Below are 26,134 nucleotides of genomic sequence, written 5' to 3' on the forward strand. Positions count from 1 at the left end.
TTCTTCTTTGGATTTTCACTTATTTTTGAAGTTGTATTTGTAGTCATCGATCTTTTCTTTGTTTGTTCAGCCATAGTAGATTACTGTTTACTCGCAACACTTGCAGAGACCGAAGAAGCAGCCGCTTAGCTCCGCCCACCCTCTCCTGCAGACCAACCACTGCTGGGTGATGGAAAACACGTAACTAACTGGGCGCCGCTTGTGATTTTTTCCACGAATATCACCACAGACACCCAGTCTGTTATACTGCAAATGCAAAGACTTTCATGAGTGGACCACAGGCTCAATCACCATTGTGTTACCTCATTCACCATTGTGTTACCTCATTCGGCGATAGATAGTGACTTAACAAACATTTATTTACGTGATCACTTTAAAGACCAAATAAATGATAGCAAAACTAATCAGTTAGAGGAAAGGGATATATTTGTTTATCCATAGTCCATAACATATACAAAATATATATATTTCCTGTAAGTAATAAACAAGTTTAATAGTTATTTCTGTGTTTCACATTCATAAAGTATATAAACGCAGGTTTTTTTGCTCCTTTTTTTGGTTTTAAAGAGTTTAAAACTTAACTTTAACTAAAAATGTTTAAAAGTGTTATCAGTTAGGATAATTATAAACTATATATACGCATACTATTACCATTGCTTTTGCTCGTCGGGTCTATAGTGTCCCAAACAAGAGGAATTAAAGCCAGTATCAACACAAGGGTTAAAAAGGATGCTGAAAATCTTATTCGGTTTAGCTTTAAAAGCCTTGTTGTTGCAGTTAAAGATGCTTTTCTCAAACTCGGCATCCTGCATCACCTCCCTCTCTCTCTCTCTCTCTCTCCTCTCAGTCTCAGATGGTGTGACGGTTGTACTCCTGCGGAGGATGCATCCCGTCGTAGTGAAACTCCCTCCACTGCTCCGTGCTCTCTCTGGTCCTCTCGTTTTGTTCTGGGAGATTGTGAGAAGTTTAGTGGGTGAAGAAGCCGGTCGAGTGAATCAACTCGTCCGTCTCATCTAATTCAGATATCAGGGTGTGCATACCATCGTTGTCCTCCTCGGCGTAGTTCTCAAACTCGTTTCTCTTCTCCTCGTGGAACTCTCTCCTTCGCTCGTCTGCTGCCAGAACCTGCCTCTGCTCAGCTGCAAAAAAAACAAGAGGATGAATTAACACTTTTGGTAAACAATTTTGGCAACATTAACATTAATTAAGATCACTATGTATAAATGAATCTGACATTTTAGTGGGAAAACTCGAAATTAGAAATTAGATCCAGAGGCAGGCCCAGAGGGAGATATATTTCACTGTCACTAACTGATGGAAGCCACCTGAAATGTCAGGTTGTAAACACTCCAGTGCACCCTGGGGATTTTTTGGGCCTAGCGCACTTCAATCCACTCAATCAGGTTGAGATAAGTGCAACACATTTATCAACGAGATATTACCTCTGAATATGCTCTATAGAAACGTTGAGAAGGCTGTTACTATGACTGGGGAAACAGTCCGGAAACAAACATGCATCATCTAAACAAACTGTTTTCCTGCAGAGCTCACATACAAGTTTACACACACACACACAAACTCAACACGATGACTGTTCAACATCACAAACTGCAGCCTCAAAGAATACCACAGAGCTGAATCACCGTGTCTGAACAAAAGCTGCTTTCTGTGACCTTCAAGAAGTCGGTATTTATTGTGTTTTTACTAGAGAGATACATGTGGGTGTACAGAAGCCCTAAGCGCACATGTATCCATACATTTTATTTACTCCGTTTGCCAGTCATAATGAGTAATCTCCAGTTGTTTTCTCGAGATCTGACCGATCCAAAGCAACTTCCCACTTAGTTGTTGTTGTTCACAAACTTGACAAAAAGAAACATGGTGACAGCGTTTACTTCTAGCTGGGTGCTTAAATATTTATTGGAGATAGAGTTTCTGGGCATTGTTTCAGGCAAGACAGCTTGAAAAGGCCGACAGTAATGACTGCAGTATGCGACAGAGGGATATAATTATTCTGTTAACTTTTATGAACAAGGCAAAAAAACACTAAATGAGGCTACGTCATTAGCCACACCTAACAAGACGCCTGCAAGCTATGACACTGTGTGCTAGCTAAATGTAACCAGCGCAACCATATTTTATGTTTTAAACCTTGGAAATGAAATAAAGTCTTTCAGCAAGGTCCGATAATAGAGTACAATCTCCAAATCAATTAGATCGTATTCAGGATGCAGGCGAGGCTAGCACCTAGCATAATTAGCTAACAGGAAAGAGGAAAGCTGACTGAAGGAGAAGCTTGCTAACCTCTTATTGGAGACCAAAACGAAAAGGAGTGGGACTTTGAAAGATTTTAATGTAATTAATGGAGGACAAAATCCTCAGTCTATCCAAAACTACTTTCTTAAGTTCAACAGAAGTTCATATGAGGCTTCACTAGTCTCGAAATTCAGCATTACCGTCTCCTTAGGGTGGATAGGCTCTGAAAGCGGGTTTTATTTTTAACCAGGTTCCAAGTTGGTTCTTATAGCCTACTATTAAAAAAATGTGAACAGAGGCATGTTCACAACAGAAACCTGGTCTACTGTTAAAGAAGGTTTGGTGCAGTTTTGTTCTGATTAGGAGATAACTTTAGCTAGAGAAGAATTCATGCCTAGAGGACAAGCTGGGTGAAAAAATCAAATAAAAAAATGAATTTATGTGAGTTTTATTTGTTAAAGCAGATATGAGGGCCTTTAATTGTCTGCCCGTTCTGGGTAATTCAGAAAAAACCCACAGGCACAGTGAAAGGCATTAAAGTAATAATCTCGAAGATTAAATAAATGTCTGTTAAGTCACATGGACGTTATAAAGGATAACGCTCAGAGATTTCTATCAGATTAAACTAATGTTTTCTGTCCAGAACAAAAAGACAACTCATGCACACTTAAAGTGATAATCTTGAAGATTTTCATTTAAATGAATGTCTGTTAAGTCACTATCTATCGCTGAATGAGGTAACAAGATGGTGACTGAGCCTATGGCCCGCTGATGAAAGCCTTTGCATTTGCAGGATTACAGACTGGGTGTCTGTGGCGACTTTTGCAGAAAGTTAGTAACACGTTTTCCATCACCCAGCAGTGGTTGTTCTGCCAGAGAGGGTAGGCGGAGCTAAGCAGCTGCTTTTCCAGTCTCTGCAAGTGTCGCAAGTAAACAGTAATCTACTATGGCTGCACAAACAAAGAAAAGATGGATGACTACAGATACAACTTCAACAATAAGTGAAAATCTAAAAGGAAAGCGACCGTCAGCGAGGAAAATCAAGAGTTACAACGGTTACAAAGGGAGCCAACCGTGGACGTCTCAATATGTGAGAAGTGTGCTCCCATGATTACCGTCTATCACCATAAGGTACCGCCAAAGAGAATGAAACTGAAATCTTCCAGATTACATCTTTAATTCTAATTTAATAGATAGCTGATGGTCTGTTTGCTTTTATAGTTTACATAGGTGTAAGGCAATGGTATTAAATTGAGACGGTTTCATTACCAGTTAGAAAATCCTCACAGGACGTTTAAGGAGTGATTACTGAATGTCTCCTGTCTCAGAACAAACACATAGTTATTTTGGTCGTACCATTTTGGTAATGAAAAACATTATTTAAATTAAATAGAAAGTATTCTTTTCATTTTTTTGAGTAGAGTAGATACAGAGAAATGAGGCTGAGGATTTCACAGAGCCTGCGTGTGACCTTTGACCTGCCGCTTTGGACACATGAAGAAGACCAGGACACGTTACGTCTCAGTGAAGCTCCCACACTGACTGACTGCTGTAACATTAGAAAGAGACATTAGCTGAGACAGGAAAGGTTTGGGATAGCCGGGCTAACCTTTCCAGCGCGAGGTCTCGACCTTTGACCTTTAAAGCAGGATTCCCCGCACGAGTCGGTGCACGCAGCTCATGTCGGGAATTCCAGTCACTTAGATTTAGAGATTAGAAGCAGATCAGTATTCGTGACTCAAATATGTTTAATAGAATGGATTTCAAGGGCAGCTATTTTTGTTTTTTTTATCTGTTTGAAACGCGGCACAGCAGGAGGGATCATCGTTCAGAGCAGCAGACCTGCTCCTTACGCCTCAGCAACTCCAACAACAAAGTCAAACAGCAGCTTTGGTTTAGAGAGTCTGATGTCTGCGTTTGAACTCGGCTCAAAAACTCATCCACCCACTGAAACATCTAATATCAATTATTTAACTTTTCAAATTTCATCTCCCTGTGGGCGAGATGTCGTGATTTCATGTCCTCATAAGCATTAGAGGCTCTTCAAAGCGAGTTCATCCGTCTCTCTTCTTTACTTGCCTCCTCTCTGACCTCTCTCTGCTGCGTGTCGGCACATTCCTCATTCAACTCCCAGCCGCTCACCCACTCGCTCGTCCACCTCAGTGCTTTCACTCTGTTTACTGCTTTGTGTTCATTTCAGCCCTGCTTTAGCTGCAACAGAGTGTCTGTAGTTGTTGTTGGAGAACCGCAGCGTGTTACACAACTCAGACTGAAAGCAGCCGTCTCACTGTGTGCTCTCACCTTCCTGCTGGCAGAACAGAGCCGTTAAATCACTCAGGGATGTCAGACATTGTACTGTATGGGAATTTTCACAACACTTTCGAGGAGGATAATCACTAATGTACCCTGAGGTGAGAGTGTGTGTGTGTGTGTGAGCTCCATGCTGCCCTGTGACTCCTGCTGCAGCAGAGGAAGCAGAGCTGCTGTGTGAGCAGGTCTGAGGTGGTCTCTGCTCAGGCCAGGTTTAACAAACAGTGAACAGCTGCCAGCGTCGTAAAACAAGCAGGCTGTCGCTAACGTCTTTGCTCACGGCCTTTTTAAACTGCAAACACTAAATATTCAATTCAAGAGGAAGTATTTTTCTGCATATCAGTAATTTTTCTTAAAGCTACTCGATTCAAATGGAACTTTATTAGTCATTAAAACAGTCAAAATACAGGATATGCTTAATGATAAAACAACACACGAGGCAATTAAATATAACTTATCACAAGGAATAAGAAACATACATCTCTCGCCCAGTGTGTGTGTGTGTGTGTGTGCGTGCTGTCTGACAGCATGGATTCTGTTTGTCACACAGCTCAGACAGACTTTGTGTGATGCCGCTAAAGCCCTTCATCATCTTTATGTATGCATATTCCTGTTCACGATCGAGAGAAGCATACCATAAGTGAAAATCGACTCAGAGCAAAGTCATCAGGGATCTGTCAACACCAAACTAAGCCAGCTTCCTTAGACAATAGAGGCGCTGTTTGTTTGTTTTTTTACAAAGCATCTTGGCGCTCAACATCCAAACCACAACACCAGAAGAATCAGTCTGTCAGTGTGGTGATACTGTACGACTGTAACCTGATAATACAGTGTCTCCTAGGGCTCAGAACGGGCACAAATGAGGTGTGATCTCCTATTTCACGCTTTAAGTATATAAATGTTTAACAAACTTTGACTCGGTGCTGATTCTTTTTGTCTTTTAATTTATAAAAAAATGCTTTGTCTTGGTCTTTGACAAAACAGTTTTTCTGAAGGGGAGGCAAGTGTCAATCAGGTTTATCTCATATACTTTTCATATAGAAACAAATGTCATTTGGTTGATGCTCCTGCAGCGGGCTGACCTGTCCCGTCTGCTTGTTCGAAGAGAGTTATATTTCTAATAAATTCTCAACGTTTGCTGGATTTATCTCAGCTCTTTAGCAGAATTTGTTGCATATTTCAAGACAAAACAATTGCGCCAAAGTTTTTCACATGATAAAGTTTTAAAGAAAAGTGTGTCGATCACTTAAAATGGACTTTTTAAGTAATAATAAATCACTAAAAACAAGTTAGAACACCTGATCAACAATGTAAAGGATTATTTTGGTTAGTTATTATTTCTAAGGACAAATTACTTTGCACATTTTTGGGATGTTATTACTAATTTGGATGCAACATATGATCTCCATTGTGCATAATGAACAAATGAATGCTACTGAGTTTACCTGTGCTCCAAAGTGTCCTCTTTAATAAGACCCAATGCCAACATTTACCACCAACACACTGCATAGTTGTCTGAACTTTCTTCAGTCCAGTGAACTCACCGTTTATCTCATCCTGAGACTTTGCCCCTCGTCTGCTGCGTTTCCTAAAGAAGTTTGAGGCGTCGCTCTCCTTCATGAAGATCCTCTTCATCGGACCTGCAGGGGAAGCAGCAGGGGGAGGCTCAGCTCACAAGATAAAAGAGTACAGAGAGAGGATGTGGAAGATGCAGCTCCTCACCTTGTGGGTCTTTAGCGCTGCCTTTGCCGCCGGGCACAGCTGCAGAGTCGGCCTCCGGGGACACTGGGTCAGAGGACAAAACATACAAACACAGAATCTGCTCAAACAAACAGCATCATCACTCTATCTTTAAAGATGCTCCTGATAGATATTCTGCTGCATCACACTCACAGGAAAGTGCAAGCAGCACTGCGAGGAGAGCCAGCAGGGTCGCGTACGTCCAGGACATCTTCAGTCGCTCTGTGTCTGAACAGCTTGGACGCGGTGAGGCAGACCTGGAGGAGAGGTGAAGAAGAAATATGTGAGAGGTGGGCTGAGAGCCTGGAGGAATATTGACTGATGTCAGAGGAGAAGGAGGGAGTGACCGTGCAGATCTGATAACAAGCTGAACCTTGGATACAGCACAGAAAGGTGCTGAGGATTTAAACTCCTCATGCTCCTTTAACCATTTATCAGTTATTGTGAACCAGCTGACAGACCGGACCCACCAGGAACTTTTTGTTAGGTATCAGGGCCTGCCAGTCATACAAGGGGAAACCTGAAGTCCTCCCTAGGACTGCCACTTTAAGTTTCCCAAACTAACTATTAAATTCCTAAATGTCTTGTTTTGTGCACAAACCAAAATATATTCAGTTTACTGTCATACAGGAGAAAAGAAGCCATTAAATAATCATATTCAAGCATCTGGAAACGGAGAATTTTGACTTTTTTCTTTAAAAATTACTCCAATGGGTTATTTGGCTATCAAAATAGTTGGCAATTAATTTATAAGTTGACAACTACTTGATTTCTCAATGCAGCTCTAGAGTTAAATTGTCCTGGTTAACACCTACAATAGAGAAAAGATGGCTGACAGACAACAAAAACAGGAGAAAAAACAACCAAAGCCAAGAGCTGGAGCTGTTTCTCTCTCACAGATTCAGCTGAAGGAGGCCCCTCAACAAGGCCGCTCTCTCTCTCGCTCTGTGCTTCTGCTTAAAATCCACCCGGAAAGTATGCAGACTTCTGTTTGCCGGAGTTTTTTCCCTCCACCTGAATTCTGGCTGTGCCCCAGAAAAGACTGAATGTTGAAATTGTTTTACGGGGCAATCCGAGGTGGAGGGATTGTTGCTCTGGGAAGAGAGTGAGGAAGTTGAAGGCAGGGTTTCAGAATGAGTGAGTCAGATAAACATGGAAGAGGAGGAGAGCACTCTAACCTGCACCATCTGAATATCATCCAAATTACATTCAATGGAGAGTCTGTACGTTTTGAATTCAGAAAAGAGGAACTGAGTGGTTTTGTTTTGTTTTCCTGTTTGTTCGTTTGCAGGGTGTCTCTTTTTGTGTATCATGTGTAGTGATTGTAGCAATATACTGTACATTTGTGGTGCTATCAGTAGATAAAACATTGTCATGTGCTGAAATAAGGAGTAGACACTAGTGTAAATTGTATAAAGAATATATTCCTGCTCAAAGTTAGATAAAATATAATAGTTCATATAGGCTACTGCACACTTAACAACAGCAGAGCGATTAAGACAAACAAAAAGGAGATAATCAAGTAAAGAACAAAAGCTCAAAATTGTTTGCAACTATGGACGAACACTGATATAAAAATAAAGTTTATTGCTCTTATCAGCACAGAATCAGTTGATTTCTTGTCTTTGGAAACATTATTTTTTAAAGATTGTATCATTTTTAACATAATAATCAGACTAAATAGCAAAATGTCAGGGTGGAGGTAGATGTCCCCGGGGCTTTCTGCCCCCAAACCACCGGGGACACGATGCCCCAATGTTTTTATAGTAATAAATTAGTCAACTGATAGAAAATGTAATGTAATTATTTGAGTCATTTTCCATGTAAAATCATTTGATGGTTCCAGCCTCTCAAATGAGGGGATTTGGGTGGGTGAGAGGAGGATGTTATCAAAACTGACATCTATCGTGGACGACCCCTCTCACCCCCTGCATGAGACTGTGGGGGCTTTAAGTAGCTCCTTTAGCAACAGACTGAGACACCCACCCTGCAAGAAGGAGCGCTACTGCAGGTCCTTACCCACTGCTGTCAGACTCTATAACACCTCATTATAGTGTAATAACTGTACTACAACTATCATCAACATTCATACAACAATTACACATATTCTCCTTTCCATACATAGTTCAACATGCTATGCAATAATTCTGTGCAAAATCTGCTGCTACATTGTGCAATATTACAACAATATTTGTGTATCTTATATAATCATAATACTACTTACCATGTGTGTTTTGTAAATAACCCCTGAATATCATTAGACAAGGAAAAATTTGCACATAGTGTGAATAGTTTTTTAATTGTTTTGTTACTGTTATTATTTACATTGTCATTGTAATCTTTTTATTGCCACACACTTTTTTTTTTTTTTTTTATTACTTGAGTGCTTTATTTAATTTGCCTGTTTTGTGAGCTGCTGTAACGTGTAAATTTCCCCTGGGTGGGTTATCAATAAAGCGTATCTTATCTTATCTTATCTTAGTACAGTAACAGTACAGTGGTTACAGGGAATAAGTATTTTAGTAAATATACGTAGTTTATACTCTGCTATAAACGACTTGCATGTTTTCTGAATTACGTGGCTGTATATTTGTAGTAGTGCAGCATATCCTCCAGTAGGGGCCGCTGTGGGGCCACACTGACAGCCTCTCTGTGTCTTCCTGCAGCAGCCGTGAGGTGGCGCTGTTTCCCCGCTGACATTCTGATGACACGGCTTGTGTGGTGTTGGTGGCAGCGTCAGCAAGCAGAGAGATCAACCAGTAATCACCATCGTCTCTCACACTGCCATGGTCGCTCCGACACGAAAAACCACCAACAGCGTTGGCTATTTTCTACCCGGGAGTGAAACTTTAACGCTTTTAAACACAACCATGCTGCTGGACGTTAAAACCCCGCGGATATAAGCGACACTGGAGCCAGGAAAGTAGCTACCACCACACGGAAACCACAAAGAAGAAGAAGAAGAAGCAGTCGGTGCTTTTTGTTTTTTCACGCTCGGAGGGAAAGACGGCATCCGGCCTGAGAAGAAGCTCCGAGGTCGGGGACTCCGGTCGGAGTAACGTTCATCGTTTCTGGTGAGGGAGCTCAAATATTTTACTGTGTATCTTAGTTTATGTGAATTTACCTCGGTAAAACAGCGGCTGAACCCCCCGGTCAGATTTCCACCACCCTTCGTTGACACAAAACGGGCTTAACAATGCAGCAATGTTTACTTCACAGAACCTCAGTGTGAATGCAGCCGTTTGTTGTGTTAGCTATTCAGTTTGTCTCATTCACCGGTGAATGGGCTCATTTCACTAAACCAAACTGAGGTTAACTACAGGCAGCATACATGAAAGTTACGAGTGGTTAAAGCTTTATCATTTCAGCCCTCGTGAGTTCAACATTGTGTCAGCTTTGTTGTTGGAGCAACACAAACAGTTGGCTGGTTTCTTGTCACTAAACTCTATGGGGTTTGGTTGTAAAAAGGGAGGGCTGACTTCTCTGCTCTGCATGTATCGTCTTGCATACAGTCACTGACCCACATTTCACAGATGTCCTGTACAATTTTTTCTCAAACTACTTAGAGCACCGAGCAAACTGTACCAGCCTGTGAACACACTCCAGTCAGAATTAAGAGCTTTAAGCCGGGGCAGCACAGGACAGGACAGGAGCCTTTCACGGGACACAGTTTAAGACAGACTCCTGCTGCTTCTAGGAATTTCACCACAATGAATTCCTGTACTTGTGCCTTTCTTCCTACTGGGAGTTAACCTGTGTGGTAGTGTATGTGTGGGGGGTGAGGGATGAGTGTGAAGTTGGCAGGATGTCCAAAAGGAAGACATCATTGTTCTGAAGAGGGGGAGGGATGCTCATTGCACACTGATGAGGAAGTTCATTTGGTATGAGAACACCAAGCACCCAGTGTGGTTACATATTTATTGCTACATTTGTTATTCTTCTGTTGTTATTTTAAGTCAGCTGAATCACCCACCAGTATGGGAAATCACATATAGGCCTAATACAATCAACTGCATACTGCTGATATGCTTTGCATTAGACTGAACTCTTTATATGTGTAAAACAGAAACTTTTATATTTACTTTTGTCAGTTTTGAATGTGTACAGGGTTAAAAAAGCTTAATCTACATAATCTAGGTTTTGATCAACACAAGCACTCATATTAGGGATGCACGATATTTGTTTTTTTGCCGATATCCCATATGCCGATATTTTCCAACCCCCTTTGCCGATTTCGATACCGATATATTAGACACGTTTTTTTTTTTTACAGTTTTGCATTTTTTACTCATCGTTTTCTTTCAAATAAAACTGTAATATTCATGCAACTTAGACTTAGATGATGGGATTTGGCCCCTCCTGGCATGACAGATGCTGAGGAACAATTGCAAATAGCAACCTTGCTGTCTGTTTCGGTAAATGTAAAGTAAAAGTAAATGTCGTAGCATTACGTCAAGCTTTTTTGGGGAATCATCAAGCATTTGGGCGTAATTAAAGCATTGTTTTACCGGTGGAAAATAATAGCAGAAAAATGACATGTGTCGATGTTGATTTATTTCATTTTCAAACCATAATCTGCAGATAATGATAACGTGCATCCATACTATATATCAAAAATCTTTCAATACTTGGAAGTGGAAATGGAACGATCCCTTTTATTGTACATGTTGTTCTCCTGGTGTCTCAAACCAGACGATAACAGACCTAGATTGACTGAAATTAGAGATGAAATTAAAGGTTTAATGTTTATCAAGGTTTACAAAATGTCTGGAGTTTCATGAAGCAGAAGTAGACCTCTTCCATTTTTCCTCAAACATTCCTAATATTCACTTTACAATCACAGAGGACTAAAAAAAACCCGCAAATGACCAGAAAAAACAGTAAATATTTGGGAGTTTTTCTAAATATTACTTTAACTGTATAAAACGGTTTTGGATTAGTTTTGCTGATTGATTAATGTATTTATCAACTTTTTCAACAGACAATAATATAAGATCATATTATGATTGATTCTGCTCATAATCAGTAGTTTCTGGTGATTTAGAGTTACCTGCCTTCTATTTATATTAGAGAAAGAAAACCTTGTCACTAAAACGTTTTTTTTATACTTTTCCCATACTAGTCTCAATAGACTACATTAGTTCAGTGCTGATACCAAAAAAAAACCCCTTTAAATACTTCTCTTAAATGTTCTGTGGCAGCCGAACAACTTTGTTTCGATACATTTTAAAGAATATTATTCAGAACTGTTAATATTAAAGTAAAAACGAGCATCCAGTGCCAGCTTGTGACTACGCAAACAATTTGGTCAAGTCCAGAAAACCTGCTGTGTTTTGGAAACCCTGTTCAACTTGTTTACAGTTGTTGTTGTTTTGCTGACGGCTGAATCAAAGAGCTGTCAAAGCATTTTCCCTCAATCGTTTCCTGTGAGAAGGTTTCAGTTTGACAGCCACAGCTTGCTGAACTTCCTTGTATGATGTGAATCATCAGGGAGCTTCAGGTGGAGGTGTGGGGCCTGAAGTACTCTGTGTTCCGTCTGGTACCTGCAGGAGGGCCGGGAGCTGTTGTGAGGACACTGTTGCCCGTGTGTGTTGGTTGACGTGGGGGTCGTTCCCTTGGTGAAGGCCTTGGGGATGGTGGTGGCAGAGTAACCTGACCCGCTGTGAAACAGCTGTAGCCACGCGGTGCTGATCCCTGGAGTCGCAGTGCAGATCAAATGATGGTCCAGTATGTGTATGAGGGTGTGTGTAAGAGAGAGAGAGAGAGAGAGAGAGAGAGAGAGAGAGAGAGAGAGAGAGAGAGAGAGAGAGAGAGAGAGAGAGAGAGAGAGAGAGAGAGAGAGAGAGAGAGAGAGAGAGAGAGAGAGAGAGAGAGAGAGAGAGAGAGAGAGAGAGAGAGAGAGAGAGAGAATGGATGTATTTTTGATCGAGAGTCTACTTTTCAACAATGTTACACAAAATTATTTCAGACCAAACATCATTAATGTTTTTGGTGATTTTAATTCCTTCTTTAAGGTTAGTTGTAATATGTGTGTGTGTGTGTGTGTAAGATTGATTTTCCACTTTTTTAAAATTATATCAAACCAAACTTCATACACTTTCTGTCTGATTTTGGTTCCTTCTCTAAGGGTAAATGTTAATGCAAGTGTGTGTGTGTTATAAATGGATGCATTTTTGACAGATATTACGTCTCTACTTCATGACAAGGATACGCAAAACGAAAGCAAACCAAACTTCATGTACTTTTTGGTCGATTTTAGTTCCTTCTCTAAGGTTAAATGCTAATACAAGTGTGTGTGTGTGTTTATAAATGGATGCACTTTTGACAGATATTACGTCTCTACTTCTTGACAAGGATACGCAAAACGAAAGCAAACCAAACTTCATGTACTTTTTGGTCAATTTTAGTTCTCTTCCTTCTCTAAGGTTAAATGCTAATACACGTGTGTGTCTGTGTCTGTGAGCTCATGTTTAAGCGGCAGGGCAAGACAGCTGGCTGAAGGTTAATGTGTCAGAGCTCTCTGGGGAGCAGCTGCTATGTCACAGGCACCGCTCCTGTCTATAGATAGCCATGAATACAAACTCTTCCTCTTTTCTCCGCTTGCATTAACACAAGAGCTCCGGCCCCGGCATGCGGCCCCGGCCTCTCGCATGCACTCGCCCCACAAGACAAATGCTGCGGCTTGCAGGTTTGACTGCCTCCACTCCCAGATTCCCTGGATCTGGAAGGGTCTGCTGGTCGTTGAGACCCCGCTGCAGCCGCTGAGCCAGCTGGCCGAAGAACCTGTTTGATTACAGTAATAACTTACAGCACATATCTGCGGTATCAGTGTCTGAAACAGGTGATGGACTACTGCCTTTTTCCCGTCAGTCTTGGCAGGATTTGCAGGAGCTGTTTCAACACTTGTCTGGTCTTTTTTTGGAAGCACACACACACACACGCACACAACTTCATCCAAACCAACGTTGTTACAGCCAGCATAGCGTCGCATATTTGAGAGGAGCCGAGGTGTTCATAATGAACTTGAAACTGGTGTAATAAAAACATGTTAAATCTGTGTTTGTTTTTTCAATTAGCTGAATTTTGAGACTCGCTGAACTCGCTGAACCTCAGCTCGGACGTTTTTCGTAATCGTCGAGAAATAAGACCACTCTTAAACAGCAATCTCAGTGTTTTTCCACAATAATTAGTTTTTATTCAGATGTGGACATGCATAAAAGATGAGTCCACAAACATTTTTATAAAAGAAGATAAAAACATTTGCCTTTATTAGTTTTCAATTTGCTCTGTTCATGTCTTTGTATTTTTAGACTGTTGGACCAAAAATAAGACCAAAACGTAACAAATAGAAATAAAAAAATGACTCGTATAAAAGGTTAAATAATCTTTGTTTTCATGCAGCTCTTAAAAGAACGAACAAGGAAGATACCACCCTGCAGGGTTTGCTGTAACTGTGGCCGGCATGCAGGCTGCCTCAATTCACTTCAAAGGCCACTAAGAGCTGTTTGTGTTTGCAGTTTAATATGGACGCTGATATTCTGATAACCCCCCCCTGCCGTCTGCCCTTACTCAGATAGCAGTTTGGCCTCCCTTTAAACAGCCATGAAAGGCCTGCAGGACCGACGAGCGCAGACGGCCCGGGAGGGGACGGCTAATTGTCGCTCTCTCTGATGCTAATGCTCCGCTCACAAACGGACGCCAGGTGACTTGACTCAGGCTCAGATCAGATGAGTCCACGCCTGGGAGATTATCTCTGTAATGAGCCAAAGAGGAGTCTGTGTTAACGGGGATACAATACATGAGGACTAATCTAAATATATATACTTATTGGAAAAACAACTTGCAGCTGTAAACTTTCGATGATCCAGCCTGGAAAGTAGCTTTTTTATTATCCTCATTGTCACCACAGAACTTGGAAGGTTTCCCTAAAATAGGATTTGGAAGCATGAAAAACGGAGTGTTACTTTGGAGCGACAGTAGTCGGCTGCTTGTCTGATAACATCAGACCCTATCTGTTGATCTCAGCGCCCTGCTCTGAACCCAGCTGGGTCCACAAGGCTTATCTGTCACTATTCATGCAGGCCTTTCATCCCATTCATAAACTGTGTTATCGTGTGAAGTGTAAGAGGAGTTTTAGATGTATCGCTTTTATTTAATGCGAGGCTTGATTTCAGAGTAGTTGTTTAACTTTTTCTGACATGTTCATGAGGGTGAAATTCATCTGACTTTTGCTGTTTGATGTTTTTACAACTTAAGGTAATTCTGTGTACTTGTTTAATTTGGCAATTAATCTGATATTAGGCCCACATTGTACCAAATACCCCTAACTTCTTGCCGAAATTAGCGCATTGACGTGGCTTTTTCAGACCCAGGAAGACCCGCTCTCTGTTCCCATTGCCAGTGGAGTATACAGCTGTCGGTCTCTTTTCTGCTGCGTCACCGTCTGACGTCACAGATGCGCAGGAGACAGGGTTAGTACAGTGAAGATGTAACAGTGGTTAGGTTTTTATTGTCTCTATTACTCATTCAGTCTGTTTATCAAACTGGGCGCAGACGAATTTGGAACGATGTTCGGGCACTGCTCGGACGGAGACGGGCAGAATTTGTAGCTGAGTTGACGAGGAGTCGCAGAAGTTACCAACGGAGCATAGCATGGCGCCAAAAAGGGGGCGGAGGTTAGCGTGTCGACATGGGTTTTGTGTTCCCATCAATGCCGATCGGAGCCGAGACGATAATTACCGGGTCTACTGCAGAGTCATTTGACCCGGGTCTGAATGCCGATTGTAACCTTTCTTACTTAGCAAAAAAAAACGGGTGTTAGTGGGTTTTTTGACCAGTGAGAATCACAAGGAGAATTCCTTGTATGGAACAATAAATCAACCAATCATAAAGACTGATGGAGGTTATGGATTAATTCTGCTGTAACACCTGTTCTTCCTGCAGCCGAAGCTCAGTATGTCAGACCTGCAGTATTGAACTTGCTCCTCTGCTATCTGACTGTTGGGCCAAGGAGCGAGCTTGTAGAGGAGCTGACCTGTCAGTCAAACTGCTGTTACCACAGCAACAGTGTTAATCAGCTAGTGTTGAATCTTATTGCCTGTGTGATCTATGGCTGTGCGTCACTGGTCTTGCTTTGGCCGCTGGCTCTGGCTGAGGTGTCTGTTGAATTTCAAACACACACACACACTGCACTGACCTGTCTGTCAGCAGCACTCAGCCCTGTGGACACAGGTGACACGTGTGACAAGTGTGAGAGCAGAGTGAAGAAAAGATGTGTGTCAGCGAGGAGGGAAAGAGGTAAAAATGATGAGACTTTTCAGTGAGCCTGCCTGAAGTTCAAACTGATCTCACAGTCGAAGTGAAGCCTCACCTGCTGCAGAGTGCGGGGGAAGCATGCCTGCCTGGTTGTTATGCTCAGCTCAGCTCAGCTCAGCACCACGCAGCACACCACTACCTCCTGCGTCTCTTGAAACAGCCTACTTTTTCCTGTGCACAATGCAGCCTTTATGTAAGGCCTCCATAATGGAGCCAGCTCCTTCACTCATGTCCTCATTGTCTTGGCCAGGATGAGAAAAGGCTGCTCTTTAGAAAAAGCGAGGCTGAGCTCACCCGTGAATCATGCCAACAGTCACGCTTGTTCTCTGTCTTCTTCTGTAACCCTCGGGGGGGAGGAGGAGAGGCAGACGTTTTCTAGGACCCCCGTTCTCTTGCATGCAGTGACGTTAGGTGGTTAACTGAACCCTGTAGGGGTAACACAGAGGTTGTGACCTTGCTTTTTCCTGTTTATGTGTGTGGCCCGGTCTGCGCTCACCCCGTAGCAGTGATGGTGGCTGTGGTGTGATTGGTTGATTCAGCACAAGTGGGACAATTGCACAGACTCCTGCAGCGATGGCGGCTTGTGGAGCTCTAGTCTGGCGTTGCAGGGCTGCTGCGGGGGGTTGGTGGTACTTCACAGCAGGGACTCTGGCCATACCCTTTTAGCAGCCCTCTGTTCATCGTCATGAACACTGTCGCCGTTTGCTCGCGGCTGCAGGGGGGAAAGGACAGAATCCATATGAAGCATACGGCTATTGTCACCACTGCAGCATCCATAATGCTCCCCCCGCCTCCCTCCGCTCTCCTGTTTCCCCTGCATCCTTACAGCGGGCTTCTGCGGGCTCCTGCAGGTTGAACTGCAGGGAAACAGAGGTGGAAAATGAAATTTAGCACACAGCTGGAGATGTAAGAGTGTATCAGTGATTTAGGGTCGTGTTATGGTGGGTATAGACGGCTGGGTTAGGGGATGAAATGCAGACGTAGTAAGAGGAGGAAGGGAGGAGGAGGGGGGATTCTATAGGATGTGAGATGGAGTGAGACGGGAAATCAGCATGCATGCAGCCTCCTGCCGTGCTCTGCATCTCCAGCATGGAAAAAGCAGCGGGGTTACTGTGGCAACAAATCTTGAATCAGTGCAGCGCTCGGACCCCTCCACTCCTCCCCACATCCCCCCCCCCCCCCCCCCCCTCTCTCTCCCTCCTCCTCTCCTCCCCTATGACCACCTCCCAGCGGCTGTGGAGCTCAGACCTCAGACCGGCCTACTTAGGGAAGCAGGGATAAGGCTCTGTGCAGGGATCATGTCCAAAGCTCCGCACTCGATCCCAGAGCAGGAACGTGGGCCAGGGGATACTGTGCACGGTAGACAGACCCCCTCCCCTCCCTTCCTCGCCCCCTCCCCTCCTCTGTAATGCTGCCATTAGATTTCCATGGAACGTTCAGAAAGTGATTTGTATCCACAGTCTGCTGCACAGTAGGTCATATCCCGGTTATTTATGAGATGTTAATGTGCCCCCTCATGTCCCCTCCATATACACTCATAAGTTAGAGGCTGGATATTACCATGGGAACACAGATTGACTGCAATAACCAGCAGTGTATGGCCTGTCAGTTAATCCCAAAATAATCCTGATTTGCTTTTTCCAATGATTTTAAAAACATTTATAGTGATTTTTTTTCTCTCCAGTATAATATCAGAATAACGATGGTCAGATTTCAGATAAGAATTGTGTTCTTTATTGATTTTTCTGCCTGTTTTTATTACAATTAATTGTTTATCCTATAAAAAGAGAGAGACAAAATATCCATTAAAAGTTTCTAAAGCCTTATTTGACGTCTTAAAATGTCTTTTTTTTGTTTGACTAACAGCTCAAAACCCAAAGATCTGCAATTTGCAAAGATATAAAAAGAAAAAAACACACTTTTAATAAGCTGGAACAAGCAAATATGAACAATTTTTGCTGTATAAAACCTCCAAAATGATGGATTGATTCTGAAAATCATCAACAAATCATGCTGCAGCTTTATATGCCACTTTCTTGCTGTGGGGATTAACAGAAAGCTCCCGCTGCCAACTCATAACTCTAACGCAGACGCGATTAAATCACCCGTTTTTTGATGGGTAACTTGTCTCCTTCAGGGCACCTGTCAGCAGACGTGAATGAAAAGTTCTCCACAAGAGTTATGAGTGCACTTCTTCTATCCAGGGCGCATGTTGTAGGCTGTGTGAGGCTGCAGCGAGAAAGTGACCGACTTCTTTTGGCCCCGGCAGGGTCGATGCGTCACGAAGCGGACTGATGTCAAGATGTTGTGACAAGTCGAGTTGATGTTCTGCCTCATCTTGGCTCCCGGAATAATTAGATTGATTGCTGCTTGACTGAGAGCGCAGAAGGAAGCATTGGCAAGAAAAGACAAGTAAAAATAGATATTCTGACCGTTCTGAGTGAAAAACACAGCCGTAAAGGGAAAAGTTCTCTACCTCGTTCATTATGACGACATATGTTTGCCTTATTTATCAAAATGAAACTTGGATGTTGGATTTGTTCACTTCTCTTCCCTCCCAGAAAGTTCAACCCAGAGCAAATGTTGTCTTTTGTTATTTTAAATTTCAAAATGTGTCCTCAAAAGTCGTGAACAAGAAAAACTTTACTTGCTAAATCAAACACAGTCCCTCTAATGTCTTTAGAATGATCTTAAAGCAGCTCTAATGAAATTAACATAGAAGTAAATGATGAAAAGACAATGTGAAAACACTGTGAAGGAGGACTTCCTAACGATGAACCTACAGAATAATCACCTGAATCTGTACATCCCCACTTTACAGAGCTTTTCAGTGAGTTGTTTAGTTAACCATCCCGACACTTAGAGTTTTGGTTGACTCTCCTTGTCCTCATTATGTTGTTTTAAGCAGAAACACTGTTTATGGTGGGAAAAAAATAAGGTTTAAATCAGTGTAGGTGAGAGATAACTGCAGAATCAAGCGAGTGTAATTAGGCTGCCTGAGAGTCATCCTTAACCACTCATCCGACAGGGATATTATTGCATTTTACCTTCATGCTCCTCAATATTGAAGCTCAGACTCCATCTATCTCCGTGCTACCTAAATCTGTGATTACATGAAGTGTTCTTGTGCAGTTTAAGTCCTCATGATCTGCTGTTTAATATTTCGTCTTTGCCCTGTCCCACTTTGCTTTGGCCTTCGGCCCGGTTCAGACAGACGGCCGCTGCTGTCCGCGGTGTAGAGGGAATGAGGCCGCGCTCGCTGCCTCATAAAACTCTGTGTAGAAACTTTTTCAAACCAGAACTTAGAGATTATTCAGCAGCTGCATGACCTATTTCTCACCCCAGATACTGAATCTTTCTGGGCTACTTCTGTGAAGAAGAGTTTTGACAGTGTGTTTGACAACCATTTGTGTTCACTGATTGGCTGCCCTCGCTCTGCTGTCTTTTCTCAAGTGAAATCTGCTTTCCCAGTTCTGGCTGACTGTTCCCCCAATCATCAGCTATTTTAATGAGTTATTAATTATGGTCATTTGTCAAGCCCAAATGCCAAGCATGATTAGTTTTAGCTTCTCAAATGTAATGATTTGCTGCAATTATGGTTCAGAGTGTGTTGTGAATTTAATAGGATTGTATTTTAAACTGCTGGTTTGACAAAATAAGCAATTTGCAGACATGACATTGGGCTCTGGGAACTTAACGATAGGTGTTTCTCACAGTTTTATAAGAGTATAATGTATCGAGATTTTAGACTAACTAGCAGGTAAATTCATTATCTAAATATGGTTGCAGCCCTGCTTTATGACAATAGTCCTTAATGTTGTCTACTTTCATGCTCTGATCTGGCGTAGTTTTGTGTACAATGGTGGGAAAGTGTTGGCTGATAACATTAAGTAAAATGATCGATTCACAGCTTTTAAAGTGTGTCTTAAAGTCGAGCTGAAACGGCATTTCGAGAGTATCTAGCTTCCGTATCATGACGTATTTCCGAGTGAAACAGGACGTGCACGCGGGACATATCATTAGAGGGATTTGATTTGATTGTTGAGAAGTGGGCGTAGACAGACGTTCTCCACAGCGCAGTAGCTAGCTAACTGACCGAGCGTTCTTGGTGCTCTGCGGCTAAATGTTGCAGATTGATTGGTGGAAATTGTTTGGTGCTAACTTATGTAAGCACACAGGATTTTTTTTTTTTACAGGAAGAAAAAAATATCGGATTTTGATATAAGAATACGAAGAAATTGATTTTCTGTATTTTTTTTGGCCTATATTGTCAAATAGATGCACAAAATTACCGGGGATGTGATCTAAAAGGATTAAAATGACATTTTTCATTTCACCTCGTCTTTAATGATCTCATTCCCATATCTCGTGTGACACAGTTTTTGGAAGGTGATGGGACCAGCTCTCGTTCAGTGCAGAAATATTTTCCAATGTTAATGTTTTTTTTCAGAATTGTAAAATGTACTATATACATTGCTACTCCTCTGCCACAGTCTTTCCAAAAAGTCTTAATCTTTAGATCCACACTTAAAGCGGTTATCTCGCAGATCTCAGTTTCATTTGAGAGCCCGGAAAAGCAGCCGCTTAGCTCCGCCTACCCTCTCTGGCAGACCAATCACTGCTGGCTGATGGAAAATGCTTCACTAACTGGGCGCTGCTTAGGGATTTTTCCTGCGAACGTCGCACCAGGCTTTCAGCAGTGGGCCATAGGCTCAATCACAATTATGTTACCTCATTCAGCGATAGATAGTGACTTGACATTTATTTACATGAAAATCTTTGAGATGAATACTTAAACTTGTCACTGCTAAAGCCTCATATCTCCTGTTAGTGAACTTTGAACACTTAAGTCCAATGTGCGTATAGCTATTGAAAACCCCGAGCGTGAACCCATCCTTTCAGGTTATGATTCACACCGTGTCAGCCAGAGTGACTAAGTTATATTCCGTCTGTGAGCAGAATCAGGTTATGAGTGATATTTGAAGACAAAGACTGTCAGAGTTGTGTTGACAGGCTGCGTGTCCTGAGGCGCTGCACTGCTCGTGTGCTTTCATGTCTGGCTAGCTTTACTCATCATCTTCGCAGACAGACTCCTGTCCAGATCTGCAGCAGTGATGGAGTCATGATCACTACATTTAGGTCACAGAGAGAAGCTGCTTGTAATCTGCATCTGCCAAACATTCCCTAACATCTTCTGTCTTCATCTGACATCTTTTTCCCTGTTTCTCTCTCTCTCTCTCACACACACACACCGCCTGCAGCTCTCACAATCAGTGGCTCTCATGCACACAGTAAATGCGGCTGGAATGTGTGATGTGGACTTGATGTGGCCCGGGCTAGTCCTGCTCCATTCAGCAGCAAATCCCCCCGGTTTAGGATTTGCTTTTACAGTTCGGTTTTCCAGCGTCCGTACTCCAAACTCATCTGTAAGAATCTCTCAGCACCTCGTCATGTTTTCCCAGCGGGAGGAATGTGAAGTAATGTGCCTGAATGAGCTGACTCATAATCAACGTCAGAGTGCTAATGGGTCCGTGTCTTTGTTCGCACAGTCAGACACCTGATGATCTAACAGCGTCTTTGGTTTCAGTTTCCTGCTGTGGGATTGTGAAACATGGCTGCAGGCGGATGAGTAGTACTCTTTTGAATGAAAGGCAGTTCACACTTCAGATACAATCAGTGAAAATGTCAAGGCCTGTATCAACAAGACAGCTTACAGATAGAGGAAGTATTTAACTGTAACTAAAACAAACCGTATCAGTTTGCCTCGTCGTCTAACACAGGATACAACCACAACTCTAATATTGTTTAATCTTGCATCCTCAGGCCTCCCCTTCCCGAGAGCTCTATGGAGAAAATGAAGCGGTTCAAGCGGCGTCTCTCTCAGACGCTACGAGGCAGCCACACCATCGACGAGTCGCTGTCCGAGCTGGCTGAGCAGATGACCATCGAGGAGAACGGCCTGAAGGACAGCGGTGAGTTTTAAGAGCTGACATGGAGGCGGGGTCTCATTTGAATGTGTTTTAATGACATGTCAGTGTTCCTCAAGGTAATACTACGAGGATCTGGAATAAAATGAGCCCCATGTGTGACGGCCTAGTCCCCTCTCTCTCTCCTGCTGTTTAATCTAAAGTGATACAACAGCACACTGTCATTAAACCACGTCTTAATATTGAGGTTCTAGTGTTGAACTGGACTGCCTGTGATAGAGAGGCCCGACCCAGTTATATACATGAGAGGGGCAGAATATTCGAGACACCGTCCAATATAATGCACTGAACACAACATCCATTACGACCTCACTAATAGGGAGCAAAAGAAGAGAGATGTTCTGACAGCTTTTACAGCAGTAATATATCTCAAAGGCAAACTCCACTTGAATTGTACTTCATCACTAAGTGAATCAGGGACGCTGTAGTTTTTACCGTCGCCATTGGCAACCGAGAGTGCCGTCACAACTTGTACAGAAAAGTAACTCAGCGGTTTAATCAAACGCCAGACCCAAGTGAAAAATTTCCAGCACGTTTACGTAACAAAGTGCACGGCTGAGATGGGATTTAGTGCCTGGATTTTAATGGCATTTATACAACACTTTTATCCAAATCCAAATTTTATCTAACACTGACCCAGAAGCTTTAGCGCACCGTTAGCCGAAGTCTAACAGACCGAAATGCACCCTGACAGCCGTTGTTTTCTCTTTTGACTTCATCTTTATTTTTCAGTCTGATATGGCTCTTTTATACATGTGACAGTCCTCAATCTTAAACCCCGTCCCCGTGTTACATCATTGGTTTGGATCCCACTGAAGGTTGTGGCCTTCAAGGCTTCAGAATGAAAGCGCCTCAGCCGCCCGTCTCTGCTGATTCTCACTAAACCTGCAGGGAGCGAGGGAGGGAGCATGCTCGGTGTGCTACCACAATGTTGCCATGGCGCTTAGAATCTGGAAACATTCTAGAATTTCCATGACATTGCCACGGCAACTTGGATGACTTGCTGAAACCATTTCCCCCCTTTTCTTTTTTTTTTTTCATCGTTCAGCTCTTCTTCTTCTCTTTGGCCACCCCGACCCTTCCCAACCAGCCTCTTTCAGGCCTGTCCTCAGTTTTCCTCTCTTGTCTTTTGTCCAAATGAGACGTTTTTTTCCCCCCTTCTTCAATCAATCAGATCGTCCAAGTCTGCCCCTTCTCCCCCCCCAGTCCCCCTCACCCTCTGAGAACTAACTGGGCTTTGTAAAGAGCTTTTTGTATCATGATTAACGCCAGGTTTGGCCAGAGTGTTCTGTGCTTGGCGAGTGGGGTACACAGAATCATGTTGTGTTTGTGTGTTTGAGCTAGCGTGAGTGGGGGGATTTCAGCAGCCTGTGTAACAGTAAGTAGGGTGGAGAGGAGACAGAATGGAGTAGCCACATGAGATGTGATCTGACCCCGGTGATTGGGGAAAGCATTCTGGTTCTGATCTGATTATATAACACTCATAACTCAGGCCAGAGGCAGCAGCAGCTGCACACAGATAAGAGAGAAGTGACAGAAGGGCCTGGATGTTACATGGGGGATGTTTATTTTGCATTTTTCATGGGAAATCGAGGAAATGCAAAGAAAAAAGCCAAAAGCAACAAAAAAGTTTTCCGCATGAATATTTATAACGGACAAACTGAATGGTTCAAAGCATTGACGTCCGTCCTGACAGATCAGTTGTTTTTAGCCCAGCACTCCCACAGCACTCTGAATCAGCCTTGAGGAGGCAGCCTGAACCTGTGAGCTTAATTTTATCAATAAGACCTAAAGTCTACAAAGTGCGCATGGAGTTGGTTGACCCTGGAAACTGGAAGCTAGATAAATCAGAGCGCCATGGGAGGCGGTATAAATGGAGATGTGTCTTTCTTCCTCTCAAAGCTCATGAATCTTGTAAACAATTTATTGTCGGCTCTTATTTCCTGCCTCAAATTGAAACATCTGACAGATTAGTTGCCATGTTTTCCCAGCATGACAGCTCAGTCTGTGGGTCAAGTCATATGCAGTGAGGGCTCAGTGAAGGAAAGCACATTCAGTCAGATGTCACTTAGCTGATATATTTATGTCCCCTAAAATGTGTGACCTCAACAAAACGGACCTATCCACACAAGGTTTTTAAGATTTGATATGTAACAAATTTGAAATCCAATTGCTCTAATAGAAAACACAACTAGAGAAGAAACCTGAAACCGCCATTGTAGACAAGAGGAGACTTGTCAGTACAGAGAACAAGAGTTAGCATTAGCATAGTGAAAGTTTTAACTGCCATAATGTTAAGTGAAGCGATAAGATGTAAACAGCTGCCTGGCATTTCCTACAACTATTCCCGAAAGGACTTGCATACATTTTTAGCAATTATGCAGCAGACATTATTGTATGTTTCTGTCTCAGCTACAAGCTAACAAACAACTTTAACAAAAATGCCAACAACACTAACAACTCTGAAACATCTGCTAGTGGCCAATTGATTTGAACCTCAGTCCTATCATGCTATCATGGGGAGCTAATTCCATTATGGTAGGAAAAAAAAATGCTATTTGGCTCTGTGCCTTTGGAGGACGCTATCCGCTTCTCCAATGGGCCCTGGAAAACCTCCACCAGACTACGTTAAACGCCTCATCTGGCGGAGGCCGGGGAGCTCGCTAAACTACACTTCCTCAATCTAGGACGCCCGCCTCTGATGTCATGTGTCGTTCAAAATCGTCAGGTTTGAAATGTAGACTGCAGACCTGAAGATTCTTTAGACGATCCTCCGGTATATTCTCGTCGTATTTTGGATTCTGTACCGCTCTGAGCCGTTGCCTGCAGCGAAACGGTAGTATTTCACTCCAGCATCTTTCGCTGTGCCGTTCCTTTCAGAGGGAGGGGTGCAATGCACGCTGGGTGTTGTAGAATGTAGAACGAGCGAAACCACAAGCTGTTTGTGCAACTTCCTCCACAGCTATGGTGCCAATTTCAAATATTATTGCTTCTATCGATTACAGAGAACACCAGCTTTGAGTGACGGTTTTTCCAGGGAATAACTGCTCCTTTAAGTGTAAAACAAATCTTGAAAAGTAAATCGAATTATTACATTAAACTGCCATTCATCAGTCCTGATTGTTAATTCAGTATACCGCTCTCAACGCCTGATCAAACCAGAGATATTAAAGGGACAGCAACCACGGCTAACGCTCCTGACTTCAGACATATGTAATGGCTCAGTCTCAATCCAGGCTCCCTCTTCTGAACTGGTAAACCCTTTAAAGGAAAACATTTATTATTATCATACACATAAATGGTTATAGGTGCTTAAGAATGTAATTTTCGCAAACTCATTGATGGCATCATTTACTCTATAAATGTTGCCTTTACCTCCTCCTGATCTTCTGCCCTTTTTACACACACCGTCCTCCAGTTTCACTCCGTCTCATCTCACCGCCCGCTGCAGTAAACAGCTTCTCTGGGGCTCCATTTTCTCCACACTTTCACAGTTGGAGCTTTAGTTGGTGCTACTCTACACATAATAAATCTTTCACCTCTGTCAGCCCCATTCTCGCCCTTTGAACAAATGCTGCTCTGTCGGCCAGTCGCGGAGTCTTTTCCAAAGCCAAAATACACTGCTGAGACTACAAGACATTATGTTTCCCTCTTACTCCTCTGCTTTAGTATCGGCTATTTACTGTTTAAGGGTTACACTGGATAAGAGAAGAGACCACAGTGTGACTGCCCCAGCAATGTTTACGGTTAGGTAACCTGAGTTTCAATTGGAGGCTGTAGGAATGCGATATTATGGAAAATTAAAGCGCATTAAACTTAACTAAATCACACTGGGTGTTCTTCACCGCCAGGAAAAGTCACTCTGACCTTTTTCATTTGTCTGTGTGAGAAAAGAAAATTCACTTTGAGTCCATTTATGTAAACACACGCTTGAAGTTATGTAGTATTTGTTTATCATGCAATCTGCTATGTCACTTTGTCGACGCAGTTAAATGATCCATGCCAATCTGTGCATCCGTAGATTAAAAGTTAAAGCCTCTTATGTAACGGTGATTATTTCATGCACTGTGGTGTTATGCTATGTAACCACAGATGTATGGTTAGTCCGCCCAAAGCTTTTAGTCAGTTAGACACCAAGGTTGCTAAAATGCTCACAGCCTTCTGATTATGAAAGGCTTTAAGCCCAAAACATGTTGATTGAAACGTACAATCTGAGACATAATTAAACATCTTTTTTATTATTATTAAAGCACATATTTTGAGCTAACATATATACATTTGTTGGGTTATTTGTCACCGTGTTAAATAAAGTTCTTTCATCTTCCTCAGAGCCCATCGTGAGGAATGGCCGCCCTCCGTCAGCACACAGCGTCCACTCCTTCCTCCACCAGTACACAGGCTCTTTTAAGAAGCCGCCGCTGAGACGGCCTCAGAGCGTCATCGGAGGAGGCCTGGGCTCGCTCATGGTCATGCCCCGCAACGGCAGTCGCCTCGGTGAGACACAAACACACACACTTACCACACCC

The 26,134-nt window shown here is 42.7% G+C and overlaps 2 protein-coding genes across 3 annotated transcripts in view; one reads left to right on the top strand and one right to left on the bottom strand.

Annotated features, from left to right (window-relative positions):
* Nucleotides 1-824: 824 nt before the first annotated feature.
* ucmab (upper zone of growth plate and cartilage matrix associated b) lies at nucleotides 825-6,517 on the bottom strand. Its single transcript, XM_069687110.1, has 5 exons — nucleotides 6,460-6,517; nucleotides 6,289-6,351; nucleotides 6,111-6,206; nucleotides 1,041-1,139; nucleotides 825-947 (listed from the first exon to the last, which is right to left on the bottom strand). Exons 1-5 carry the CDS (start codon nucleotides 6,515-6,517, stop codon nucleotides 850-852), a joined length of 414 nt encoding a protein of 137 aa, XP_069543211.1. The 3' UTR covers nucleotides 825-849.
* A 2,673-nt stretch (nucleotides 6,518-9,190) lies between these two features.
* Nucleotides 9,191-26,134, top strand: part of LOC138612413 (cyclin-dependent kinase 17-like) — a 35,941-nt gene continuing 18,997 nt past the window's right edge. The window contains exons 1-3 of one of the 2 annotated variants that reach the window (XM_069685632.1): nucleotides 9,191-9,380; nucleotides 21,445-21,593; nucleotides 25,938-26,102. In XM_069685632.1, the coding sequence (XP_069541733.1) occupies nucleotides 21,467-21,593; nucleotides 25,938-26,102 (292 nt within the window). In that variant the 5' untranslated portion in view covers nucleotides 9,191-9,380; nucleotides 21,445-21,466. The remainder of the gene's footprint in view (nucleotides 9,381-21,444; nucleotides 21,594-25,937; nucleotides 26,103-26,134) is intronic. The other variant, XM_069685631.1, reaches the window with a different exon arrangement.

Source organism: Semicossyphus pulcher, unplaced genomic scaffold (assembly GCF_022749685.1).
Source record: "Semicossyphus pulcher isolate SPU_LCO1_2020_fin unplaced genomic scaffold, fSemPul1.0.p SCAF_8, whole genome shotgun sequence".
In the NCBI taxonomy this organism is placed as follows: Eukaryota; Metazoa; Chordata; class Actinopteri; order Labriformes; family Labridae; genus Semicossyphus; species Semicossyphus pulcher.